Raw genomic sequence first — 25,697 nt, 5'->3', positions numbered from 1 at the left:
AACAGAGCAACTGTTTGAATAAATAGCTTTTCTTCATAACAGAACTCTCAATTGCACATTAATTTTACATACACATAAAATTTAATTTTAGTGTTTTAATTCTTCACCAGTGGTTCATGATACAACTACAAAGTAATCTCGAACACTTTTGACTTTGTGGAGGGGCCCTGGGCACGGAAAAGTAAACAGAAGACCTCAACTTGGGAAAGAATGTCAAACTTTTTTAAACAAAGATATTTTGTTTAAATTTCAAGCCCTAAATTAGTAGAGTCCATGCTTTCTATGATAATTTATTATCCGTGCCTGCGTTGCACTTTGACTTTAACTTAATTAATTTGACTTCGATTTACATAATTTTTGATTTCCTTGCACTATGTGCAATCTTTGACGTATCAATAAATTTTGGTTTTGCCGGAGATGCCCTGGTCCCCCCCCCGGGGGAGGGGGCGAAAAGCCTGGGGTGTCTTGCAGTTTCTCCAGTAGAGCCTATGCAGAAATGAGATCTAGGTTGAACAGTCCCCAACGTTCCAAAAACCTTAGTCGGCAAATGAAGTTCCCCAGCGTAACTTTCGTTACTTTAAAATGTTCCTTTTGGGTATATAGGATTTTATGGTGACTTTTAAGCATATGGCAATGCTGTTAATAAGCTCTTTTTCTAATGGGAGCCATAAAAATAGTCTGTTCCTCTTTCTCAAACTTTTTCATAGTGACGACTTAACCGAAATTAGCGACGAGTAAACGAGGGTTTAATAACATTGTTGTCTATGAGAGCTGGAAAGGCCTGAAGAAAAATGACGACTTAACCGTAGTGACGACTTATTAGGGTAACGACTTAACGAGGTTTTACTGCATACTGCGCCTTTCTTCAAGAAAAATTTTTCGTTCAAAATTATAGTCGACGCTGTATTCAAGTGTTAATTGATACACCAGGGCACTGAATTCGAGGTAATAGAAGTGAATTATTTTTTTAATGTTCAATTGAAATTATTATTTGTAGTAATGAAAAATAGCGGAAAATATGGTGACCCGTGATTTTCACCCAAGACGATCAAAAATTTAAAGTTTTGGTCGGATTAAAATTTCTCGGTATATACCGAGCACAACTCAGGTCTATCGCCATAGGCAATTTACTACCAAGCGAGTTGTGCCGGAATTGTAAGTGTGTGTACCTAACAGTCTGAGTGAGTATCTAGTGTTGTGTATGATTTTTCAGTGCTGCCATCTATATCTCAGAAGTGAAGTGAGTGATGTGCAGTGACTGTATATTTGTATTGTTTGTAGGCCTTTTAACGAATACCGATATAGCGAAAATCTAATCCCCCAAATAAGTTTACGTAGAAACAATGCAAAAAAAAAAAAAAAAATGGAATTCCTTTATAACGAAGTGATTTCTCTGGTCTCTTGGAGTTCATTATAACGGGGTTCGACTGTATATACCGGGTATATATGTATATTTATATATTTAATTGAACTTCTTCCCAAGATGATCATACTGGGCCTATTCAGGGGCTTACGCAGGGTCGATATTGGGAGCGGCCACAAAAGGCTTCTGGGAGGGGAGGGGGGGGGTACAAAATTTTTTTTCCCCGAGGAATTTTGAGTCACCAACGTTCAAAAAGCATTTTAAATTGGCAGAAATTATTTTCTTGCGATATTTGAATTTTATTTTCGTGGAAATACAAATTTTTTTTTTTCTAATTTTCAATCGGCCTTTGGGGGAGGGAGGGAAACACGCACGCCCCTGCGCACGCCCCTGCATTCATCATTGCTAGTGACGAAAATAATTAGTTAATTTACCTTTTCAAACACACAAACTGCTCATAAAGCTTGCGTGGCGCAGGGCAATTTTTTTTTACTTTTTTTTTCTTTCTCCTACCTCGTTTGGCAAATTGCTTATGTTGCCAAAATAATAATCGAAGAAAACTTGGAACAAATATTTCGTTATGTGTGAGAAATTCAAACTATGATTTGACGGAATCAATTTGCAGAAAAAACTAATTTTTGATGCATTACATCGAGCTGCGAACGTTACCAGATAAACAAAATGCATATGTTCATGAAGGACTAGATGTAATGCCCGGGTCTCCATCAGTTACTGGGAGCATTGAAAAAGTGAGGAACCATTATACAAAAGAATAAACTACAATACTGGCAGCATTAAAGTGACAAACCATTGCAAAGGGGCCGTTCAAGTATTACGTAAGCAAATTTTTAGCCATTTTTCACCCCCCCCCCCTTGTCAGCAAAAGTCAGCAAAACGCTGACTCCCTCCCTCTCCTTGTCAGCAAAATTTCGTCATCAGCTCTGTCCCTCTGAATCCTAACTCATATTTTCATAAAGGGTGGTTGATGACGTAAGCATTATCCAAACTCCCCTCCGCCCCTTGTCATCAAAAGTCTGCAAATCGGAAACCCCACTTTCCCCCCCCCCCCCCATCGATGATGACGTAATACTTGAATGACCCCAAAGGCACATAGATGTCTGAAACGCATTGCTAGGGAACCACGGTAGCCAAAGTAAACATTCGGGAAGTGATTCTTGAAGCCCAGAAACCATTGCTGCCCGATAGTTTTTCACCCATTTCGGGCATTTTCCCTGCTTTGAGAAAATTTTAAGGTAGCATATGATTCAATCCGGGCCCTGTTTAGTACATACGCAAAATTTGGCGACGATCGATCTAAAATTATGGACAGATACAAAATCATGGCGCGTACAAATGTGCCAGTTTTTTTCGGTCTCTCTCATTTTACTGGTGCGGCTAATGCATGATGCTGCACCTGCTCGTTATGTTGGTCCTTGGACAGATTTGGACGATTTGGCCTCCCTTGCTTTATGGTAACCCAGATACTTTATTGGCAACCCTAAGAATCGAAACTTTTATTTCTTTACGTCAGCGTTTTTATTTTAAAGATTTTTTTCCCCTCCCGCGCCGGTTTAATGTTATATTGTGATTTAGTTTACCAATTATTTCTTTAAAATTTATCGTTAAGAGGGGGTTGGCCGTGATGAGAGGAATGGGCAAACCGAAACAAACTACCCAGGTTCACTAAAAACACAAAATATCAAAGTTTAAAATCATTGATGACACAGTGAAAACACAAAACACAGTTTTTCATTTTCTTATAAATCATAATGAACGTATTTTTAATCACTCTTTTTAACATCATTAAGAGGGCCCCCCCCCCCTTGAGTTCACAGCTTCCGCTGGAATGCAAAGAATACTATTGCTATCGCATTTCCATATAAGTAGTATATTCCTGATTAAATATTCAGACATTTTGTTAATCGAACGCGTGAAATAATGATAATAATAGACTTCAAAAATTATTTCTATATCAGTTTACACATTATCATTCTTCGTGATATCGCTAGAAGGGATAGAAATAGACGGTTAAATAAACAAGTCATTTACCGAAGGTCTCAAGTGTCTTCTCCGAGTCCGGAACGACGATGGAACCAAGAAGAGGAGGTCGTTGAGGCCCCTGACGACGAGTTTCGGGGGTTACGGGCCCTCGAAATATCTTCAGTTTTTAGAATGCCACTGAGCAGCTTAGACGACCAAGGACCCTGGTTACGGGCCCTCGGGTTATCTTCAGCTTTTGGGAAGCCACTGTAAAGCGTCGACGACCAAGAACCCCGGTTACGGGCCCTCGGGACTTCCTTAGGTTCTCGACTGTCACAGTTCAGAGAGGACGGTCAAGGACCCTGGTTGCGGGCCCTCAGGACATTTTCAGGTTCCCGAAGGACATTTAACGCACCAGCTGGGTGACGACTAACTCTGTTAAGGATATCGGGGGAATACTTATTATATGAGAGTCCTTACACACGGTTACCTTCTGTCCGGAGGTGCCGAATCGTACCTCCAACCTCTTGCACGACATTCTCCTTTCACAGACCCCGATTTTAGAAGTCGTTCCGCTCAACCACTATGAAGAATCATCCTGGATCTCATGTACAACCTTCGACTGCTAATTTGGCTTATAACAAAAAAACCAAAAACCCTTTAATATATTCACGGATCCTTAGGGCTCGGCTACCAGCCTGCACCCCCCAAGGGGGCTCACTTTGCCGCGCGCTACATTTTTAACCTCCTTCCTTCAAGCCACCAAAACCAACTCCTCGACAAAAAGGGGACGCTCGCCCTTCGAGAGAGGAAAAGAAGCCAAAGGTGACTTTCTACGTCACAAAGGTCAGGGTCGAGTCACGTCACGACCACCTAGATAACCACCTAGGTTATATAGGAGGTCGTGGTCACGTCCGCCGAGAGAAGAATTCCAGGAGCGTTGCAAAATGCAAGCCAAAGCATATCGGGGAACGTTTGCGAGGGGGAAAGAAATGAGAAGAGGATATTGTGTTACATTGAAGCTATTAGAGCAAAGAATAGCTGCGCGGCCACCTGTGCCTGGTTCGAACGTCTCCAAAAAAATGCATATGTACAAAATGGCGGAAAATAAAAAAAAATAAATATAAAGAAATGTAAAAATTTATCCATCAATTTCAATGCAACATTAACGAGTAAAGCCGGGTTTTCCTAGGACCATGTTTCCTGTGCCGCCCGCAACGTGATTCGCCCAACGCGACACGCCGCCCACACACCAGTAAGAAAAGCAGCATGACTGTTTTCCTACAGAGCGCAATACGCCTGACGACAGCGCTTTACGTCGGGCGTGATTGGCCGACTGCTTCAGGAAGAGTCAAATGCGTCGTGCGCCGCGGTTTTGCCGATATTCTCTTCCCTCTTGTGTGTTTTCTTTTCCTTCCCTTCAAACCGGAGCATGCAGACGACAGAGAGGCTGATGCCAAAGCTATATACTTTATATAGCCCCCCCCCCCCTTTATGTGACGCGTCTCGCTAGGAAAACACAAACGCGTAGCGTGATTATGTAACACGTTTCTATTGGCGCGAAATATTCTAATTCGGTTCACGCTGCATAACAAACCTAATCCTAGGAAAACCCGGCTATAGGGGGGAAAAATGCAGTGTAAAGTACAGCAGCCGAAAAACGGCTCGCACTATGTGAACCCTCCCTCCGCGAAAAGACCGTGCCCACTAACTGGATCGGAAACACGCTCGCACTATGTTCGTAGCCTATCCCAGGAGTTCCGGAGACCAAAATCATTGATAACATTTTTGTTCACCATAAATTCACCAAATTTAGAAGTCTCGCTCTTTGATGAAGTTGGGGTGCCCCGAGATAAGACAAGAGAGGCACGGGTACGGAAATTTTAAGAGACCCTACTCTACACGAGGGGTTCTTAACCAAGTGTCCTTGAGCGAATTTCTGGAGGGTCCGTGATTTTGGATGAGAAAATAACTAACTTATCGTTGTTTAATTATTTATAACTCATTATTTTGTAAAAGAGGATCCGGTCCCTCGGGACGATGGGTGAGTGGGGGGTGGGGCCCACGGAACAAAGAAGATCAAGAACTCGTGCTCCAACACTTAATCATGTACGAACGAGCATTAAATCTTTTCGAGACGTTTCTTGAGGAGGTTGTTGTACACACAAGTACCGAGATGTTGATCAGCAATGCCTCTCGGTGATCCGAGCTTAAGCACGTACCGACTGATCAGAGCATTATCTACTGATAGTGATGGCGGTGGCGATCCCTGGATCGCGTGGATTTAGCTGGAGGGAGAATTTCAAAAGATCGATGAGAAAGAAATCTCGAGAGATCGGTTACATTTTCTTTTTTTTTACCCCGTATGCAACGGGCATCTTGAGCACGTGGTAAAGGGCTACCAGAATGGTTACATAATCGCTATTCCTTTCATGATCCAAGTGGAATTTCCACTAATGATTGGTCCTTTCTTTATCTATCGAGTAGAAAACACACAAAAGAGGATTCGCGTTGGCATCAGCGTTTTTTTTTTTTTGGGCATTGAATGCCAAGGGATTTGAGTTGGATTGAATTTCCTATATGGGGGGGAAAAAACGATTTCCTTCTCTCTCTTATTTAAAATAATAATAGAAACAAAAAAAATTACATTGGAACTTCAATTATCCGAACTCCAGTTATCCGAATAGCTTTGAGGAAAAGAAATCAGAAAAATCCGAATTTTAAAAAGTTTCTTATCGATGAATAGCTAGGACAGCGAAGTTCCGTGATTTCCGTTGTCTTATCTGTTTATATATGAGAAATATATGCAAATATATGACTAAGTAAAACTGCAACGATTCGTTTGGATAAAGGAAAAAGCAAAGGTTACACTCGGAAAAGGAGTCACACAGGGTGATACTATCTCACCAAAACTCTTTACCGCTGTTTTATAGAAGAAGTATTCAGAAAACTGGATAGGGATAAAAAAAGGAATTGTAATAAATGGAGAGTTCCCTCAACCATTTACGTTTTGCAGACGACATTGTTGTTATCGGCAGTAATCCAGACGAACTACAAGAAACGATGCAAGAACTGGCGAAGGCAAGTATTCACAGGTGGGCTTGAAAATGAATCTGCAAAAGACTAAAGCTATGTTCAACCCCCTTGCGTTGAGGAAGGCAATCTTGCTCAACAACAACACAGAGATGGAAGAAGTAGAAAGCTATGTACACCTGGGACAAGAAATTACCACGGACAACGGAATCATTAATGAAATAAACAGAAGGATCGGGATTGGAGATGGAGCACTTTTGGCAAAAACTGCGTCATTCTGAAGAGTCACGTGCCATTATGTCTGAAAAGAAAAGTTTTTAACCAGTGTGTACTACCAGCACTGACTCATGAAGCTGAAACATGGACACTCACAAGCAAGACGATACAAAGGCTACAGACAACGCAAAGGAGCATGGAAAGATGTATGTTAGGCATCACAAGGAGAGACGGAAAACGAATCACTCGGATAAGAAGCCACACAAAAAGTATATGATATCATGAAAAGAATTAAACGTCTCAAATGGAAATGGGCTGGACGTATTGCAAGAAGACAGGACAACAGATGGACCACAGGTATTCTAGATTGGTTCACCCGTGGTGTTAAACGTCCGAGAAGGCGCCCCCCACGCAAGATGGATGAACGAGATCAGGAAAGTGACAGGAGTCAACTGGATCGCTAAAGCATCAGACAGAGCAAAATCGAAAAATTTAGAGGAGACCTTTTATCAGTGGATTGAAAATGGTTGATGATGATGATGATGATGATGAACTGTTGCGTATACCGTGTAACAGTATTGTTCCGGATAATGTCTCTCGCAAGTACTCGAAATGGCTGGCGTTTTCTCTAGTTTCTGGTCTTTTGATTGATGATAATTACATCATATCCGTCTTTGTTTTTTCCTGATTGCTTTTGGAAAGTTGAAAAATAAAGTAGAATAAAAATCGGGGCGTAGCGTGATTATGTAACACGTTTCTGTCGGCGCGAAATGGTCTAATTCGGTTCACGCGGCGCAAAAAACCTATTCCTAGGAGCAGGTTTCCTGTGCCGTTCGCAACGTGAATCACCCAGCGCGACACGCCGTCCACTCACCAATAAGAAGAGCAGTGTGGCTGTTTTCCCACAGAGCGCAATGCGGCTCACGACAGCGCTTTACGTCGGGCGTGATTGGCGGACTGCTCCTGAAAGCCGGGTTTTCCTAGGAGCAGGTTTCCTGTTCCGCGCGCAACGTGAATCGCCCAGCGCGACACGCCGTCCACTCACCAATAAGAAGAGCAGTGTGGCTGTTTTCCTACACCGCCACCAAACCAGAACATGGCTCCCACTCTGTCCCAACTACAGATGGCAATGCGGCTCACGACGGCGCTTTACGTCGGGCGTAATAGGCGGACTGCTCCTAAGGAAGCCAAATGCGTCGTGCGCTGCGCGTTTCACCGATCCTCTCTTCATTTTTGTGTTTTCTTTCCCTCCCCTTCAACAAACCGGAGCATGCAGGCGACAGAGTAGCTGATGCCGGGGCCATATATTATAATAGCCTCCCTGTGAGCTGATGCAGCAAACTAGGAAAACACAAACGCGTAGCGTGATTGTGTAACACGTTTGTGCCAACGCGAAATGGTCCAATTCAGTTCACGAGGCGCAAAGAAACCTAAAGCCGGGTTTTCCTAGGAGCAGGCTTCTACAGCGCTCGCGCGCGCGCAACGTAAAAACGCTGATTGAACCAATCAGCGTTTTCACTCTGAACACGGGGTAAAAGTTCTACTCCTAGGAAAACCGAGCTTAAACGCTTTTCAGGCCGGACGAACGATACACGATGGATCAATACACACGGATTTAAGAGCAACAGATTCCCCTCCTCTTCGACAGATGATCAACTCATTACGTTCCGGAAACTTCGATGCGGTCGCTGGAGAGCCAATCACAACAAACCAAAACTCTCTTTCGTTCCAGAAAATTCCATTTGTTTGGCTCCCGTTAAAAAAAGCTCGACGCCATCCCGTCACGTGAAGTTTCCCCAATAGCATCATTGCATTCTGTTGCATACATTCGAGTTCGAAGGGGAAAAGTTTGGGGCTTTGTGTTTTAATTCATTATTATATATACTCGAGGAAATTCTCCCCCGATGAAGTGCATGTTATGAGAAGTTTTCGGTACGCATGTCATAGAAAAGTGTTCAGCTGTATATCATTTCGGAACCAGCTGTAACAAGCCGAGCGGAAACTTCCTCTCATTAAAATGACAAAAAACAGGAAAAAAAAAAACATAGGCAGAAGCGAAATTCTGGAATGATTATTTCCTGAACGCGTTTCAATTCTCGTGATTGAGTTCCTCCATTTGCATGTCTGTAGAACATTCTGGAAACATCGTGGCCGGAGGAGAACCTAATTGTTTTCTTCGCGTGTTTTGTTTCCATCGTTGCGTGATGTGTGTGCGTGTTTTTGCTTTTTTTTTGATAGACAAAGAGAGTTTCCTTTTGGGAAAAGGATTGGGGAAAAAAACCTTTTTGTGTTGATGAAATTCTAACAAAAGAATATTTCGGTTCTCCGACGAGATGACGAATTATTACGCCTTGCAAATGTTTATTTTCAATTTACTTAGCGGTTCTCTGAAGGAGAAAGGGGAGAAAATATCCCGCAATGGGGGTTTCTTGTCTTTCGATTAATGTTAATGATGTCATATTCGTCACATTGTTTCCTTTTTTTTTTTAATTAGTTTTGGTGAAGTGGAAGAAAGAAAGTGCGTGAAATAAAAATCTGGTGAATGCGCATGCGTGAACTCGTGGTATTTCCATTGAATACCACGAGTTCGCGCATGCGCATTCCAGATCTATGAGTTCAAATGCTTTCGTGTATTGCGAACCTTTCGACGGTTGCTGAAAAAAAAATTGCGAGATTTTTTTTAAATTTTATTAGCGATAATTTACCATATTCACCGATTTACCAGAGATAATGCTCTTCTTGATTCTCCTGACAACATATTACATTCTTTTTTTCAATAAGTCTTCCAAAACTATCAAACATATCCAAAATGTTTTTAACTTTTTATACTGCAATTAGAAATCACTGAACACACCCCTCCCCCCCCCCCGCAAAATGTCATATCTTGTTTGATGGAGTAGGCTTTCTCGCTTTCTCCCAATTTTCAACAGGTACAAACTAAGGGGGGTATAAGGGAAAGTTTTCATTGAGAACATCTGAGCTTGTCAGTGCTGAAATAAGAGTTTTTTACGGTTGCGAGATATCACGTTATTGCCGCTTAAAGAGGTTGATAGGGGCATCATTGAGGAAAAGATTGGTCACCGGTGGTGCCGACATGAAGAAATTGGGGTGGTGGGGTTTGAGGGAAAGTTGTCAGTCGTCCCGTATGCGCAACTCGGGCCTGTACGCAAGAGGAGAGATGTGCTTTACACTGTATATTCATTAATGATGGGGATGGGGGGGGGGGGGGCCCTCAGCCTTCTTTCACAAAATTTAACACCGGGGAGAGGGCTGAAATAAATTCAGGCCCTAGATTCTGGTGCCTACGGATAAAGATACATAAAGACATAAAGATTCCCTACAACGTGAATATTGCTTAAAAGATTCCCTACAACGTGAATATTGCTTAAAAGATTCCCTACAACGCGAATATTGCTTAAAAGATTTCCTACAACGTGAATATTACCTCAAGAGAGAGAGGGTAACCTATAGAACGTGAATATTACCTCAAGAGAGAGAGGGTAACCTATAGAACGTGAATATTACCTCAAGAGTAACCTATAGAACGTGAATATTACCTCAAGGGTAACCTATAGAACGTGAATATTACCTCAAGGGTAACATATAGATCGTGAATATTGCTTAAAAGATTCCCTACAACGTGAATATTGCTTAAAAGATTCCCTACAACGTGAATATTGCTTAAAAGATTCCCTACAACGTTAATATCGCTTAAAAGATTCCCTACAACGTGAATATTGCTTAAAAGATTCCCTACAACGTTAATATTGCTTAAAAGATTCCCTACAACGTGAGTATTGTTTAAAATATTTCCTACAACGTGAATATTACCTCAAGGGTAACCTATAGAACGTGGATATTGCCTCAAGGGTAACCTATAGAACGTGGATATTGCCCCAAGGGTAACCTATAAAACGTGAATATTGCTTAAAAGATTCCTTACAACGTGAATATTGCTTAAAAGATTCCTTACAACGTGAATATTGCTTAAAATATTCCCTACAAGACGAATATTGCTTAAGAGAGATTCCCTACAACGTGAGTATTGCTTAAAAGATTCCCTACAACGTGAGTATTGCTTAAAAGATTCCCTACAACGTTAATATTGCTTAAAAAATTCCCTACAACGTGAGTATTGCTTGAAAGATTCCCTACAACGTGAGTATTGTTTAAAAGATTCCCTACAACGTGAATATTACCTCAAGGGTGACCTACAGAACGTGGATATTGCCTCAAGGGTAACCTATAAAACGTGAATATTGCTTGAAAGATTCCTTACAACGTGAATATTGCTTAAAATATTCCCTACAACGCGAATATTGCTTAAGAGAGATTCCCTACAACGTGAGTATTGCTTTAAGGATCCATTCATCAAATCATTTCGAGAACTTCGCGGGAACAAACAGATTGAGAGAACTCTTCTAAATAAGAGTTATAATTGTTTCTGTTTGAATGATTATTTTTCTCTCTCCTCGCCTTGTCCGTGTAAATCGGGTGTAAAAACCTAAATCCAAAAAATCAATAATTAATTTTCTCTCACGCCTTTTTGAACACAAAAAACCCTTTTAATAACAGAATTTAAAAATGAATCCGACGTCATGAAATTAATTTTATTTATTTTTCTATTCTTTGTCAAAGAACTAAGACGATAAAAAAGAGAAAAAAAAAAAACCCCTTCCACAACGCACACAAGACGTAATAAGATATGTAAAGAGAATTTATACGCAAATAAATATAAAAAAGATACGATGATAATCTTATTGTTTCCTTGATTAGCTTCTGAACATTCTCTTAAGACCAAAAAAAAGGGAAAAGAGAGAGAGAATATATTCTCTTATGTTTAAGACAGATTATAAATCGATGTTTGTTTGCAGGTGTTTGCTTTCAGGGGAAATGGTCTGGAAGAAATTTATTATTATTTTGGTTTTTAAGGTAAAAAAAGAGACTAATTGAAACCAAAGTACCGGAAAAATTCTCCTTGCAATAAAAAAAAAAAACCGGTATTTTTTTGTTTTTTTTTTAAATTATTGTTATTATTATTATTATAATTTATTATTTTTTATTTTAGCTTTAACGTTACGTTTTCCGATTAAGACTTATTTTATTTTTTCGTGTAAAAAAACAAAAAAAATCGGTTTTGTGCTTCCATAAATTGGACTCTTTGATTTCATTTGATGGATTTGCGTTTACGTTATTTTTAAATTTTGTAAAAAAAAATATATATTATTAGTGATTTTTGAAATTGAATACGATGCGTTTTAAAGATTTTAATTAAGGAAATATTTGAATTTTTTTTTTGTTTTTGTTTTAAAGTGAGTTTGGCTTTGATGGGAAATAGTCTCTGCTGTGTGTGAGAGATTATTTCGGTTTGCGGGGGGGGGGGGGGGCTTTTACGTGTGGCCCGCGGGCCACATTTGGCCCTCGGAGTTTCTTGTCGTGGAGGGCCGGTCATTTTTAGAAAATGGGTGGAAACATTGAAAAACGACTGATTCTAAGAAGAAATAATTTCGGAATTAATGAAGGAAAAAATTTTGGAATTAATGAAGGAAAAAATTTTGGTATTAATGAAAGAAAAAATTTCGGAATTAATGAAAGAAAAATTTCGGAATTAATGAAAGGATTAATATCGGAATTAATGAATAAAATAATTTTTTTTTAGAATTAATGAATAGAATAATTTTTTTTTTAGAATTAATGAAAGGAATAATTTCGGAATTAATGAAAGGAATAATTTTTTTTTAGAATTAATGAAAGGAATAATTTCGGAATTAATGAATAGAATAACTTTTTTTTAGAATTAACGAAAGGAATAATTTTTTTTAGAATTAATGAAAGGAATAATTTTTTTTAGAATTAATGAAAGGAATAATTTTTTTTAGAATTAATGAAAGGAATAATTTTTTTAGAATTAATGAAAGGAATAATTTTTTTTAGAATTAATGAAAGGAATAATTTTTTTAGAATTAATGAATAGAATAATTTTTTTTAGAATTAATGAAAGGAATAATTTTTTTTAGAATTAATGAAAGGAATAATTTTTTTAGAATTAATGAATAGAATAATTTTTTTTAGAATTAATGAAAGGAATAATTTTTTTAGAATTAATGAATAGAATAATTTTTTTTAGAATTAATGAAAGGAATAATTTTTTTTAGAATTAATGAAAGGAATAAATTTTTTTGAATTAATGAAAGGAATAATTTTTTTTAGAATTAATGAAAGTAATAATTCCATAAGAAATTGATGAAAACTCAGAAATAATGAAAGAAATAATTCCATGCATTGATGAAAATACACACACTCAGAATTAATGAAAGAAATAATTCCACAAGAAATTGATGAAAACTCAGAACTAATGAAACTAATAATTGCAGAATCGATGAAATTTTGTCCAATGTTCATAACCTTGAACGAATCAAACGATTTCTCACAGAAACTTATGGGAAATCACGATTTGGCTTACGAATATTTCGGCTAAGAGCCCATTCAAGTATTACGTCAGCATCGACAGGGGAGGGGGTTTCGGGTTTTGCTGATTTTTGATGACGGGGGGGGGGGGTGGTGATTGAACGATGCTTACGTCATCAACCACCCTTTATTTACAAAAATATGAAATGTTGGCATCTTTAGTGAGTGTGCAAAAAACGAAAGAAACCTTGCCCTAGTTTGAAGGCACCTGCGCTAACTAACATTCTCCCCTGAAGTGTTCTATAAGTCTATGGAGGCCATTTTTGTGACCTTCAAATGTTTCGCGGATCCTTCAAGTGATCTGGAAATGTGTCCGAGTCGCTCAAGTGTTCTGCAACCGTATCGAGGGTCACTTAAGCCATCAGTAAATCAGCCGCTTAGTTCATTTTTACAGAAATTAGATTCGAGATGGTGGGCCACATCAGATAAACCCGAGGGCCACAGTTGGTCCACGGGTCATTTAGAGGGTGGGTCGCAATGAGTTTCTAACCTTCAAATAGCATATAAAATAGCATAAGAAATTTCTTATAACAGCATATTAAGATATTTTCATAAAATATTTTTTTGCATCAAAAAATTAAATTTTTGACCGTCTGGCAGGAAGGACACGAGTCCCCTTGGGCACTTTGAGGGTCAGGCAAAAGATGATCCCCATAGAAATCAGTGTTGAAATTGCCGTTTTTTAACTGTAGAAATGCGGAAATATTTAGTGGCATTTTCCGTCACGTCAATAATTTAAAAAATTTTATTGGAGATCCTCGATTTTTGAAATATTGAGTTCGCTTAGAGAGATATATACGATATTTTCCCTCTTTCTAACGATCAAAACGGATTAAAAGCTGTATAGTTACGATTTTTTTTTTTTGTTGAAACACCCCGTATATTCATTTCTACGCTTCTTTAAATCATTTGTTTATTTCATGAAGTCGCGCAGGAAGGCGCCATGTTGGTCAACTCAGCCGCGGTTTGTATGTCCCTCAAAGAAAGATGGAGATATCACGTGATCCAAAAAAGTCCCATTGAAGAAAAACCGGGCAGCGCCGGGTATTTACAGCTAGTACATATAATACCGAGGGTCGCAAAAGACGGACCCATCTCGCAAGTACTAGCGAAACAAAAAAGCGTTTGTTTTGAGTCTTTTTTTTTTTTCCTTTTAAGTGCCTCGGCTAACAAAACTGACTGTATGACATTTCCGTACAGCCCCCGCCTAACCCCTACGGGAAAGCAACGACGGCAAGAGCTGGTAAATTGAGATGATGGAAGGAGAACAAGAAGAAGGTTCTTATACCAAACAGGACAAGGAGAAGTCAATTTAAGTTTTCTCCTGGAAGTCACGGATATATCCCTCCGAGGAAGGGTGGGGGGGGGGGGAAAGGATCTGGAGAATATACCGGAGAAGAAAAATTTTTCTTCGAGGAGAAAAGACGATGTTCGTTTCATTAGAAGACGATCTCTGGAATCCTTTTTATACTTCCATTTTGATTTCTTATCCTTTTTTTCTCCCCCCCCTTTCCTTCTATTAGAAATTTCGGTCCTGGAAAAAAAAATTGTACAGTATTTATCCTTTTTTTTTTTTGTCCCGGAGAAATATTTTCTCGAGGAAAATCTAGGGATTGTTGCGAAATGAGCCGTAAACAAAACGGGGAATAGCAGTCACGCAAACGTAACTTTTTGGATGTGTATTAGAATAGAGGAATGACCGGTTCACCGGTCGAACTCGGTTATAACGGCGTTTGAGGAATATGTGCCGTTTCGTCGTTATAACCGAGTTGACGACGACAGCGAATTATTTTTTTTAATTTTGTGATTATATTTGTGTCTCAATTTTTGGATTATTTTCTATTCAATTTTTGAATTATTTTCTATTCAATTTTATCAATTTTATGAATTTTCATCAATTTTATCAATTTTATGAATTTTCATCAATTTTATGAATTTTTATCAATTTTATGAATTATTTTCTATTCAATTTTATCAATTTTATGAATTATTTTCTATTCAATTTTATCAATTTTATGAATTATTTTCTATTCAATTTTATCAATTTTATGAATTATTTTCTATTCAATTTTATCAATTTTATGAATTATTTTCTATTCAATTTTATGAATTATTTTCTATTCAATTTTATCAATTTTATCAATTTTATGAATTATTTTCTATTCAATTTTATCAATTTTATGAATTTTCATCAATTTTATGAATTTTTCATCAATTTTATGAATTTTTATCAATTTATGAATTTTTATCAATTTTATGAATTATTTTCTATTCAATTTTATGAATTATTTTCTATTCAATTTTATGAATTATTTTCTATTCAATTTTTGAATTATTTTCTATTCAATTTTTGAATTATTTTCTATTCAATTTTTGAATTATTTTCTATTCAATTTTATCAATTTTATGAATTTTCATCAATTTTATGAATTTTTATCAATTTTATGAATCATTTTCTATTCAATTTTATCAATTTTATGAATTATTTTCTATTCAATTTTATCAATTTTATGAATTATTTTCTATTCAATTTTATCAATTTTATGAATTATTTTCTATTCAATTTTATCAATTTTATGAATTTTCATCAATTTTATGAATAATTTTCTATTCAATTTTATCAATTTTATGAATTATTTTCTATTCAATTTTATCAATTTTATGAATTTTCATCAATTTTAATTTTTGTTTAAAAAATTCTGTGTGCTTATTTTTTAAATCTCTATTTTGAATTCGTTTCGATATTGAAAATTTCCATTAATTTCAATTTTTTTTTTAAACTTTGTGATTACTTTTCTCCCAATTTTGAATTCTTTTTCCTGAATTTCCATCAATTCAAAAATGTTTGTTTTTAAATTCTGTGAATATTTTTGTCTCAATTTTGAATCATTTTCGATTTTGAATTCTCATATAAATTGCGATTTTGTTAAATCTGCGAATATTTTTGTCTTAAGTTTGAAATTATTTTACGAATCTGAATTTCCATCAATTTCGCACTTTCTAAAAAATTCTGCGCTTATGTTTATTTCAATTTTGAATTCTTTTCGATTCTGAATTTTCATCAATATTCCGTTTTTTTAAATCTCAATTTTGAATTCGTTCCGTTTTTGAATTTTCATTAATTCCAATTTCTTTTTTTTTTTAATTCTGTGACAATTTTTTTATCTCAATTTTGAATTTTTTTTTTCTGAATTTTCATCAATTCCAATTTTTGTTTTTAAATTCTGTGGATATTTTTGTCTCAATTTTTAATAATTTTCGATTCTGAAAATTTTCATCAATTCCGATTTTAGTTTAAAAATGTGCTTAATTTTTTCTCTATTTTGAATTCGTTTCGATTTTGAATTTTCATTAATTCCAATTTTTTCAAATTTTTTATTTATTTTTGAATTATTTTTTTTTGGTCTGACTTTTCATCAATTCCAATTTTCGTTTACAAATTCAGTGGATATTTTTGTCTCAATTTTGAATCGTTTTCGATTCTGAATTTTCACGAATTCCGATTTTTTGTAATTCTGTGATTATTTTTTTTCCCAATTTTGAAATTATTTACGATTCTGAGTATTCCGATTTCACAATTTTACTTAAAAAATAAGCACAGATTTTTTTCTTTTAAAGCAAAATTGTGGAATCGGAATACTCAGAATCGTAAATAATTTCAAAAAATTGGGAAAAAAATAATCACAGAAATTTTTAAAAAGAGCGAAATTGATGGAAATTCAGAATCGTAAAATAATTCCAAAACTTAAGACAAAAATATTCACAACATTTAAAAAATCGCAATTGATGAGAATTCAGAATCGAAAATAATTCGAAATTAAGATAAAAAATAAGCACAGATTTTTTTAAATCTTAATTTCGAATTATTTTTACGATTCTGAATTTCCATCAATTTCGCTCTTTTTAAAAAATTTTGTGGATATTTTTGTCTCCATTTTTAATAATTTTCGATTCTGAAAATTTTCGTCAATTCCGATTTTTTTTTTCAGTAGTGTGAATAATTTTATCTTAATTTTGAATTCCTTTCAATTCTGAATTTTCATTTTGATTCCGATTTTTTTCGAATTAAATTTTTTAATTCCGTGAATCTCAGTTTTTTGAATTCTTTTTCTATTCTAATTTTTAATTGATTTCAATTTCTTTGATATCCGTGATTTTTTTTTTCTTCTAAATCTCAATTTTAGAATTATTTACAATTCTGAATTTCTATTAATTTCGTTTTTCTTTTTAAAAAATAAAAATTCTGTGCTAATTTTTATCACAATTTTGAATTCTTTCGATTCTGAATTTTCACTAATTATAATTTTTTTTGTAAATTGTGATTTTTTTTTTTAAAAATCTCAATTTTGAATTATTTTCGATTCTGAATTCTCATCAGAATATATTCTGCCTGTTTTAAATTCTATGAATAGTTTATCTGAATTTTTTATACAAATACAACAGACAAAATGCCCAACGAGGTGGCTGAGAAAAAGATGCCCATAAAAATATGGTTGTCATATATTTCGAAAGTATGGCAACCCAATTAAAAATGCAATTAACACAAATTATAAACAATATATACACATGATAAAATATTACACAATGCTCATAAAGAATACCTATGGTTGTCTTATTCTAAGTATGGATCGATTTACCCCGACATGTTTATCGTACTTCCTTTTAAACGTGTCAATTGTGTTACAGTTTACTACCTCCGGGGGTAAGCTATTCCATTTATTAACAACCCTATTAGAGAAAAATTCCCTGCGACAAGAAAGCCTTGCATTGTCCCTCACCAATCGATACTGGTGTCCCCTTGTAAAAGCAGTCGATTGGCGGTGTACTAAAAGTTCATGGTCCATCCTATCCATCCCATTGAAAATTTTGAACACTTCGATCATATCTCCTCGACACCTGCGTCCATCCAATGTGAACATATTCAAAAAATGAAGTCTCTCTTCATAACTCAAGCCCTGTGTGCCAATAAGGACACGCGTAGCTCTTCTCTGCACCCCCTTCCACCAAGTCTATGTCCCTCTGAAGGTATGGTCTCCAAAACCTTACAGCATACTCCAGTCCAGGACGAACTAAGCCTGGAAAAAGCGGAAGAATGACTTTAGGAGAACGCGAAGAGACCTTTTTGAAAATGAAACCGAGCATTCTATTCGATTTTTTGACCACCGCTGAATATTGTTCAGAAAACCTAAGCCGCTCGTCAATGATAATTCCCAAATCGGTGACCCTAGTTGAATCCGGGATAGTGACACCATTCAACTCGTAAGAGAACCGCGGGTTGTTCGAACCAAACTGAGCGACCATGCACTTATCTACGCTAAACGTCATGCTCCATTCATTTGCCCATGCTGCAATCCTGTTTAGACTTGTCTGGAGCGACTCCCTATCGCTTTGATTCCCGATTACCCCCATTAACTTCACATCATCTGCAAATTTGCTAGTAATCCCATCGATACCATGATCGAGTTTGTCGATAAAAAGTGAAAAAAGTATGGGGCCAAGGACACTTCCTTGAGAAACTCCACTTGTGACGTCTGTCCAACCAGAGAATTCCCCGTTCACCATAACTCGTTGCGACCTATCTCTTAACCACGATTCTATCCAATGGATAGATTTTTGGATTCCTTTCTATTCTGAATTCTCATTAATTCAAATATTCTTTAATATTTAAACTCAATTTTGTATTCTTTTCGATTCTGAAATTTCATGAATTCCATTTGTTTTTCTTTTGAAATTCTGCGTTTTTTATTTCAATATATAAGCATTTTTATTTCAATATAGAATTTAGTGGAGTTGGACACTGCAGTGGAATTTTGGCGATAATCCCATTGTGCATTTTGCCAATCTCTCAGCGTTTGTGTGGCTCGCCATTAAGTCCAAATGTCCTGATAGTAGTGCGGTGTCACTTTATAGGATTACCCCCCCCCCCCGCTAAATCAAATTGTCGCCAAAATCTGTAACCGCCAATTCCAAATTTTCTTCGAATATTTATTTCGACGCGAACGCCCGTGATTTTATTGCAAACAAAAGCTTAAATTTCTCCTGAAGTAGAACATCGATGTGGTTTATTGTAAGGAGACATTCAAGTATTACGTCAGCATCGATGGGGGGGGGGGTTCCGATTTGCTGACTGTTGATGTCGGGGGAGGGGGTGTTGGATGATGCTTACGTCGTCAACCACCCTCAGTAAAAATATGAAATATTCTTAATGCCATCCTGAACTGTGTGGTTTGTGACCTTGACCTGAACTAACTATCTCCCTATTGATAATTCTCCTAGAGAGCCACTTTAGTGATCTCTAAATGTTTCGTGAATGTGTTCCCTTCAAGTGATCTAGAAATGTGTTTGGGCAACACCCACTAGAAAACAAGGCCTGTACACGGTAACCCAAAAGTAGTTGTGACGTAGCATAGTTAGGCCGAAGAATTAAATGGAATGGTTGCCATCAGCCTACGATAAGCCATTAGTTATTCGAAAAAACGCGCCAAGTGATAAAAAGCTATTTTTCTTCAACGTATGTAGGCACGCTGTTTTCTCGCCAACAAAGCACGTTGCTTGGCTTCTACCTTGTATCTTCCACGTTGTTATTGTCAGACATGTGCGAAAACGAAGCTCTTAAAATCGTTCTTTTTTATTCGTTTCTGTGAATTTGAACACCTAAAAAAATTTAACAATCATGCCATATAAATGTTGTGTACCTTATTGTCGGGGAAACTATGTTAAAGGTCCCAAAGTATCAGTATTTTCATTCCCGGAGAATGCCATGTTGAGGAAGCGTTGGCTTTCAGCCATTCCAAGAAAAGACTTCGTTCCGACAGAGAATCACAAGGTAAGTGCATAACTAAAATTATTTTTGAATATTGGAATTACGTAATTGCCAGATTTTAGAAACAAATAATACATATTGCAGAATTTTCTTTTTTATTCCCGAAATTTGATACAAGTAACTGAAGCTAAAAATACTGATTTGAATAATCAATTTGCTAATGAACATTTGCTAGCGAAAAATTTCTGATTTAAATCAGACCTAATGTTTGAAGCAATTTTGAATATAATTTTTTTTTAACATGTGTGATGTAATACCAGTAAAGTGAAGATTGGTTCATATTATTTACACATTAATATTTAAACAAATGTGATGGAGTTTTTTTTTTTTGGGGGGGGGCGTGAGATAAACAATTGGTAGAATTTGATGTCGTTGGTATGCCAAATGAGATTTTTAGTATGTTTTAAAGACAGATCTTCAGAGCTTAATAATATTGCCTATAATTTAAAAACTGAGAACTATAACTGTTATGAAAAATATTTGATACCCCCTATTACAAATACCACAACAGACAAAATGTCCAATGAGGTGGCTGACAAAAGCTGCCCTTAAAAAATATGGATGTTAAATATATATCACAAATACAGCAACCCAATAAGAGCAATTAAACACCAATAATTATGATAAAACATAAATATACTGCCCATAAAAAATTATGGTTGTCTCATTTTTTATTATGTATAGTTTCTTGATTAATACCCATATGTTTATCACATTTCTTTTTAATATGTGACAGTTGTATTAGAATTCATGACCCCCGAAGGAAAGGAAAGTTATTCTATTTATTCACAACACAGAGGAAAACGCCCTGCAAAGTTGAAATTTTCGATTCGACTCGAAATTTAGGAAAAATAAAATATTGAATTTTTTTTTTAAAATTTGGTTTTTTTGGAGCAAACAATTTTTGTCAAAGCTGACTATAGTGCTTCATTATCTTATCATGATCCTCATCAGGCATATTTATCGTATGATTTAATTGATATTTTAATGAATCCTTGTAAATCAGCAGATTGCCAAGTAAAATTCTCTTTTTCTTACACAGGTGTGTGAATTACATTTCAGTGAAAATGACATTAGAAGAGTCGCTCAACATTATGATCCAGCCTCTGGCAAGAAACTGGTCGTCAAGCTCTCACAACCTCGACCTTGTGAAGGAGCCGTACCATCAATATTTCCAGGATGCCCAAAGTATTTGTCATCGAACAAAAGCTGTCGAGAAGATCCTGATGCAAGAAGAACGAGGCTCGAAAATGATCATCTTCAAGAAGGCATAGCTCAAAGTGTCATTTCTGAAAATGACTATAAAAACAAAAACCACTTCAAATCTGTGGAAGACCTTCAAAAGCTATTGGAAAAGGTAAATGTTCCACAGGAATATGATGTTATTTTCAAAAACGATATGGCTTTGTTTGTACATCTGAGTGTATTTCCATGCCCTGCAGTTTCTTATTGTGTGACTATCGACCAAAATTCGAGTGTATCAGTGTATCATAATAACTTGGTACTCAATGATGTGAATGGCAAACAGTTTCCTCGAAAAATGGAAAATATTTTTGAAATAATTTCTCTTTTAAAAGAAGTTACCAAACTCATAGTTTGCCCGAAAGAGAGTTGTAAGTTTGATTCCATAATTAAGTTGGCAAAAAATGTTGTTGAAAATTTGAAGGGGTTGAAAGAAGAAAATGACTATGTTGTCGATTTCTTATTAGAACAGTTGTCATTAATCAATTCATCTTGCTCAACTCAACGACGTTATTCATCTTCATTGTTAATTTTTTGTTCATTGGTTTTTTCAATATCACCACATGCTTATCGCTTCATCAGAAATAGTGGATATTTTGTATTACCCCACCCATTCACTTTGAAAAGGTTATGCTCAAAATTCCAAACTGATCCCCACCATGAGCAGTTGCCAGACACATTTTTAAAATATGTGAAGGAAAAAATAACTTACTTGGATGATAAGGATAAATATGTCAATTTAATGATTGATGAAATCCATATAAAACCTTTCCTGGAATATAAAGGTGGGAGTATTATTGGATTTTCACACGATAGTGATAAAGTGGCAAACTCGGCCTTCACATTTATGGTGCAGAGTATAAGATCTAATTACAAAGATGTTGTACATATACTTCCGGTTTCAAAAATATCAGCTGAAATATTGAATGGGATAATATTGAAAGTAATAAAAGGGTTGGAAAGTGTTGGATTTCGCGTTATGTGTATTAGCACTGATAATAATGCTATTAATAAAAAATCCATCTCACTTTTAACATCTCCTCCACAGCTAAGCATTTGCTATCCGCACCCATGTGATGCTGAACGTCCCCTTTTTTTCATTATTGATTGTGTTCATATATTGAAATGCATGCGTAACAACTGGTTGAACCAGAAAACTCCTGGCATTTGCATGCATTATCCAAAGTTCTCATTCAATTGTTCAGATGGTGAATGTAACTGCAATGGAAGTTCCCTTAAGTACGCTTCATTTGCAGCTATTAGAAAATTGCATGACATGGAGTCAGATTCTAATGTTAAGCATGCACATACCCTCACTACAAAATCTTTATTTCCTTCAAACATAGAGAAGCAAAGTGTAAAATTAGCACTTCAGGTTATAAACCGGCATGTTGCTGCTGGGTTGAAAGTGGCAAGTGAAGCTTACGACATACAAAGTGCAAATGATACTGCAGATTTCATTGATATAATTTGTTCTTGGTGGGAAATTATGAATGTGAAAACATTATTTCTAGGCTCGCATAAACTTAATGAATTTCAAAAGCCACTGACCAATAAAGCTGAAGATACACGTTTGAAATTCTTAAATGATTTCCTACATTGGTTGGAATGTTGGGAGAGTAATTCTCAATGTGGTGGTTTTACCAAAGAAACACAACTTGCCTTGAAGCATTCTACCTATGCTATTACTGAAATGGCCAATTATTGTAATGATGAACTCGGTATGAGTTTTATTTTAACAGCTAAATTCCAGACTGATGCTCTGGAAGACCGTTTTGGTCGTTATCGTCAGCTGGCTGGTTCCCAATATCATGTGTCATTGACACAAGTATATGAAGTGGAAAAAAAACTAAGGCTACAGTCCCTTCTACCACTGACTTTGAAGTCCAGTACATATGGTGTCTGTAATGTGGGTATTGATGATGTTGATGAGGGGCAGAGTTGTGATCAAATAGAAAATGATGAGCCAAATGTAAGTAAAATACTTTCAAATGAAATTTCCATTTCATCTAATGACATGGAAGAATTAAAAATTTTCATTCCATCCCTTACATATATAGCAGGCTATTGTATCCATGCTGTGCTAAAAAAACTTCAATGTCTTGTTTGCAAAGAAGTGCTCTTGACCGAAAAGTTATTGGCCGAGCAAGATAAAGCTTTTGCTCTAATAAAAAATTTAGACCGAGGTGGTTTAAAATATCCTAATGATGTTATTATAACTATTGTTTACTATAATTATGTTGTTGTTTCGAAATTGTTAACAGTTTGTGAAACGGAATTTCTCAAAGTGAAAAATAAACGCAAAATTTGTTGCGATGTAACAATGCATATTTTAAGATCGTATGAAGTTGAGATACCAATGGATACATGTGACAGTGGTCATTCTGCAGATTTAATAGCAATTTCTATAATAAAACGAGCTACAAATGTATTTTTGAAAAATTACTGCAAAAAAGTAAATGATTCCATATCTTTAATGGCTCAGCGTAAAAGAAGAAAATTACAAACTTTTACAAAAATATAAAGGAATTTGATGGTTTGTGCGATACAACTGTTTATGAAATATAATATTTTTTAATAAAGTGTATATAATTTTGTAAATAAAGTGTATATAATTTTGTAAATAAAGTGTATATAATTTTGTAAATAAAGTGTATATAATTTTGTAAATAAAGTGTATATAATTTTGTAAATAAAGTGTATATAATTTTGTAAATAAAGTGTATATAATTTTGTAAATAAAGTGTATATAATTTTGTAAATAAAGTGTATATAATTTTGTAAATAAAGTGTATATAATTTTGTAAATAAAGTGTATATAATTTTGTAAATAAAGTGTATATAATTTTGTAAATAAAGTGTATATAATTTTGTAAATAAAGTGTATATAATTTTGTAAATAAAGTGTATATAATTTTGTAAATAAAGTGTATATAATTTTGTAAATAAAGTGTATATAATTTTGTAAATAAAGTGTATATAATTTTGTAAATAAAGTGTATATAATTTTGTAAATAAAGTGTATATAATTTTGTAAATAAAGTGTATATAATTTTGTAAATAAAGTGTATATAATTTTGTAAATAAAGTTTAATGAAAGTTATCTTGTTCTCCTTTACTGTTATTAAGAACCATTTTATTAGCTTTTGAATATTAAAATTCTTGCTTGTGTGTAATGAAAAACATTTGAAGGAAATTTTTAAATTATTGCTTAAATTGTTTGAGAAGACAATGTTTAAGCAGATAGTGTTTTCCCAATTCGTAAAATATATTTGAAAATATTAATTTAAAAAAAACTTCCACTTTCTGTTGATTTTTTTTTTCTCTGTAGGTGTGTGATGTGAAACTTGATTGAGAAAAAAAATATTCATATTTAAGTTATAAATTTATTTTCCTAAAACCCATTTTCAAGGAGGAAAAGGATAATTTCAATGGTTCTGTGAACCTAGACAAGTACAGGGAATTTTTTGTATTTTTGTCTGAACTGAAAAATGGGGAGGGTGGGGGGGGGGTGATTAAAATAAGAAAATATAAATATATATAACCTAAATTCATCTAGTAAAACGTTAAGGCAGAAATATTTCATAGCACCAATTTTACTCGCGGAATAATAAATGAGTACGGTACATATATCAAGTCGATTCCACAGTGCGTAGCGCAAGCAGTCGCCTAAGTTTAGTGACGTCACGAGCTCGTGTTGCGGCCTTATTCTCTAGTAGGTGTTGGTTTGGGCCACTTAAGTACTCTCGAACTGTGCCACGCATCATTCAAGTCAGTGGTTCTCGAACTTTGCGAGCCCGCGGCCCGGTTTCATTCGAACACACGACCAACAGAAAATGAATGGGGGGGGGGGGGAGGAGGAATTGGCTAATCACTCGCGGTCCGGTACGAATGATGTCAGGGCCCGGCGGTTGAGAAACACTGATTCAAGTGATCCGTAATTATGCCGCGGATTATTTATGTAATCCGGGAATGTGCCGGGGGAAACTTGAGTGATGTAGAACCGCACTGGGGATCGCTTAAGTGCCCTAAAACTGCGCCAACTGTCGCTCAAGGGATTTCTAAATGTGCCACGGATCACTTAAGTGTTCTGTGAATGTGCCACAGGCCTCCTAAATACTCTGGAATTGTGCCATGGGTCACCTAAGCGATCTGTAAACGTGTCGCTTAGTTCATTTTTACAAAATTAGGTTTTGGGGGGCAGGCCACATCAGATAACCCCCCGGGGCACATTTGGTCCACGGGCTAAGTATTTATCAATATATGGCTCAGAGGGTGGGTCACAATGAATTTCTTGAATGGAAATTTTGAGTTCCTAGCATTCGAATAGCATTGGAATTAACAGAAATTGATTATAATAACATATAAAGGTATTTTCTTCAAAATTTCGATTTAAAAAAAAAAGAGTTTTTGATCGTTTGGGGGGCGACAGGAGCCCTCCTATGTCCTTCTCCCCCCGTGTAGTGTCTCTGATCTCACCAATATGTGATAGGAGGTAGGGGGGGGGGGCATAGATGACGAAATTTTACTGACGGGGGTCGAAAATTTCTGAAAATTTGCTGACGTAATACT

At 35.8% G+C, this 25,697-nt stretch overlaps 2 protein-coding genes across 2 annotated transcripts in view; both read left to right on the top strand.

Moving 5' to 3' along the window:
• LOC149068037 (adenylate cyclase type 8-like) overlaps positions 1–25,697 on the top strand; it is a 178,765-nt gene that overhangs the window by 52,831 nt on the left and 100,237 nt on the right. The gene's annotated exons all lie outside the window — the stretch shown is intronic.
• LOC149068038 (uncharacterized) lies at positions 19,415–24,480 on the top strand. Its single transcript, XM_089251880.1, has 3 exons — positions 19,415–19,886; positions 20,926–23,097; positions 24,457–24,480. The coding sequence occupies exons 1-3, from the start codon at positions 19,734–19,736 to the stop codon at positions 24,478–24,480; spliced, it is 2,349 nt and encodes a 782-aa protein (XP_089108006.1). The 5' UTR covers positions 19,415–19,733.

This window comes from Pholcus phalangioides, unplaced genomic scaffold, assembly GCF_987345545.1.
Source record: "Pholcus phalangioides strain wild (caught in Gottingen) unplaced genomic scaffold, Ppha-v1.0 ptg000027l_1, whole genome shotgun sequence".
Classification (NCBI taxonomy): Eukaryota; Metazoa; Arthropoda; class Arachnida; order Araneae; family Pholcidae; genus Pholcus; species Pholcus phalangioides.
Note: the sequence above shows the minus strand (reverse complement) of the source record. Positions and strands in the feature narration are given on the sequence as shown.

Bases quoted from the DNA above. Each gene is read 5' to 3' on its own strand.
- LOC149068038 (XM_089251880.1), top strand. From the start codon at position 19,734: ATGCCATATAAATGTTGTGTACCTTATTGTCGGGGAAACTATGTTAAA. The intron at 19,887-20,925 runs GTAAGTGCATAA...TTTCTTACACAG, and splicing joins TTCCGACAGAGAATCACAAG to GTGTGTGAATTACATTTCAG. The intron at 23,098-24,456 runs GTAAGTAAAATA...TTTTCTCTGTAG, and splicing joins TAGAAAATGATGAGCCAAAT to GTGTGTGATGTGAAACTTGA.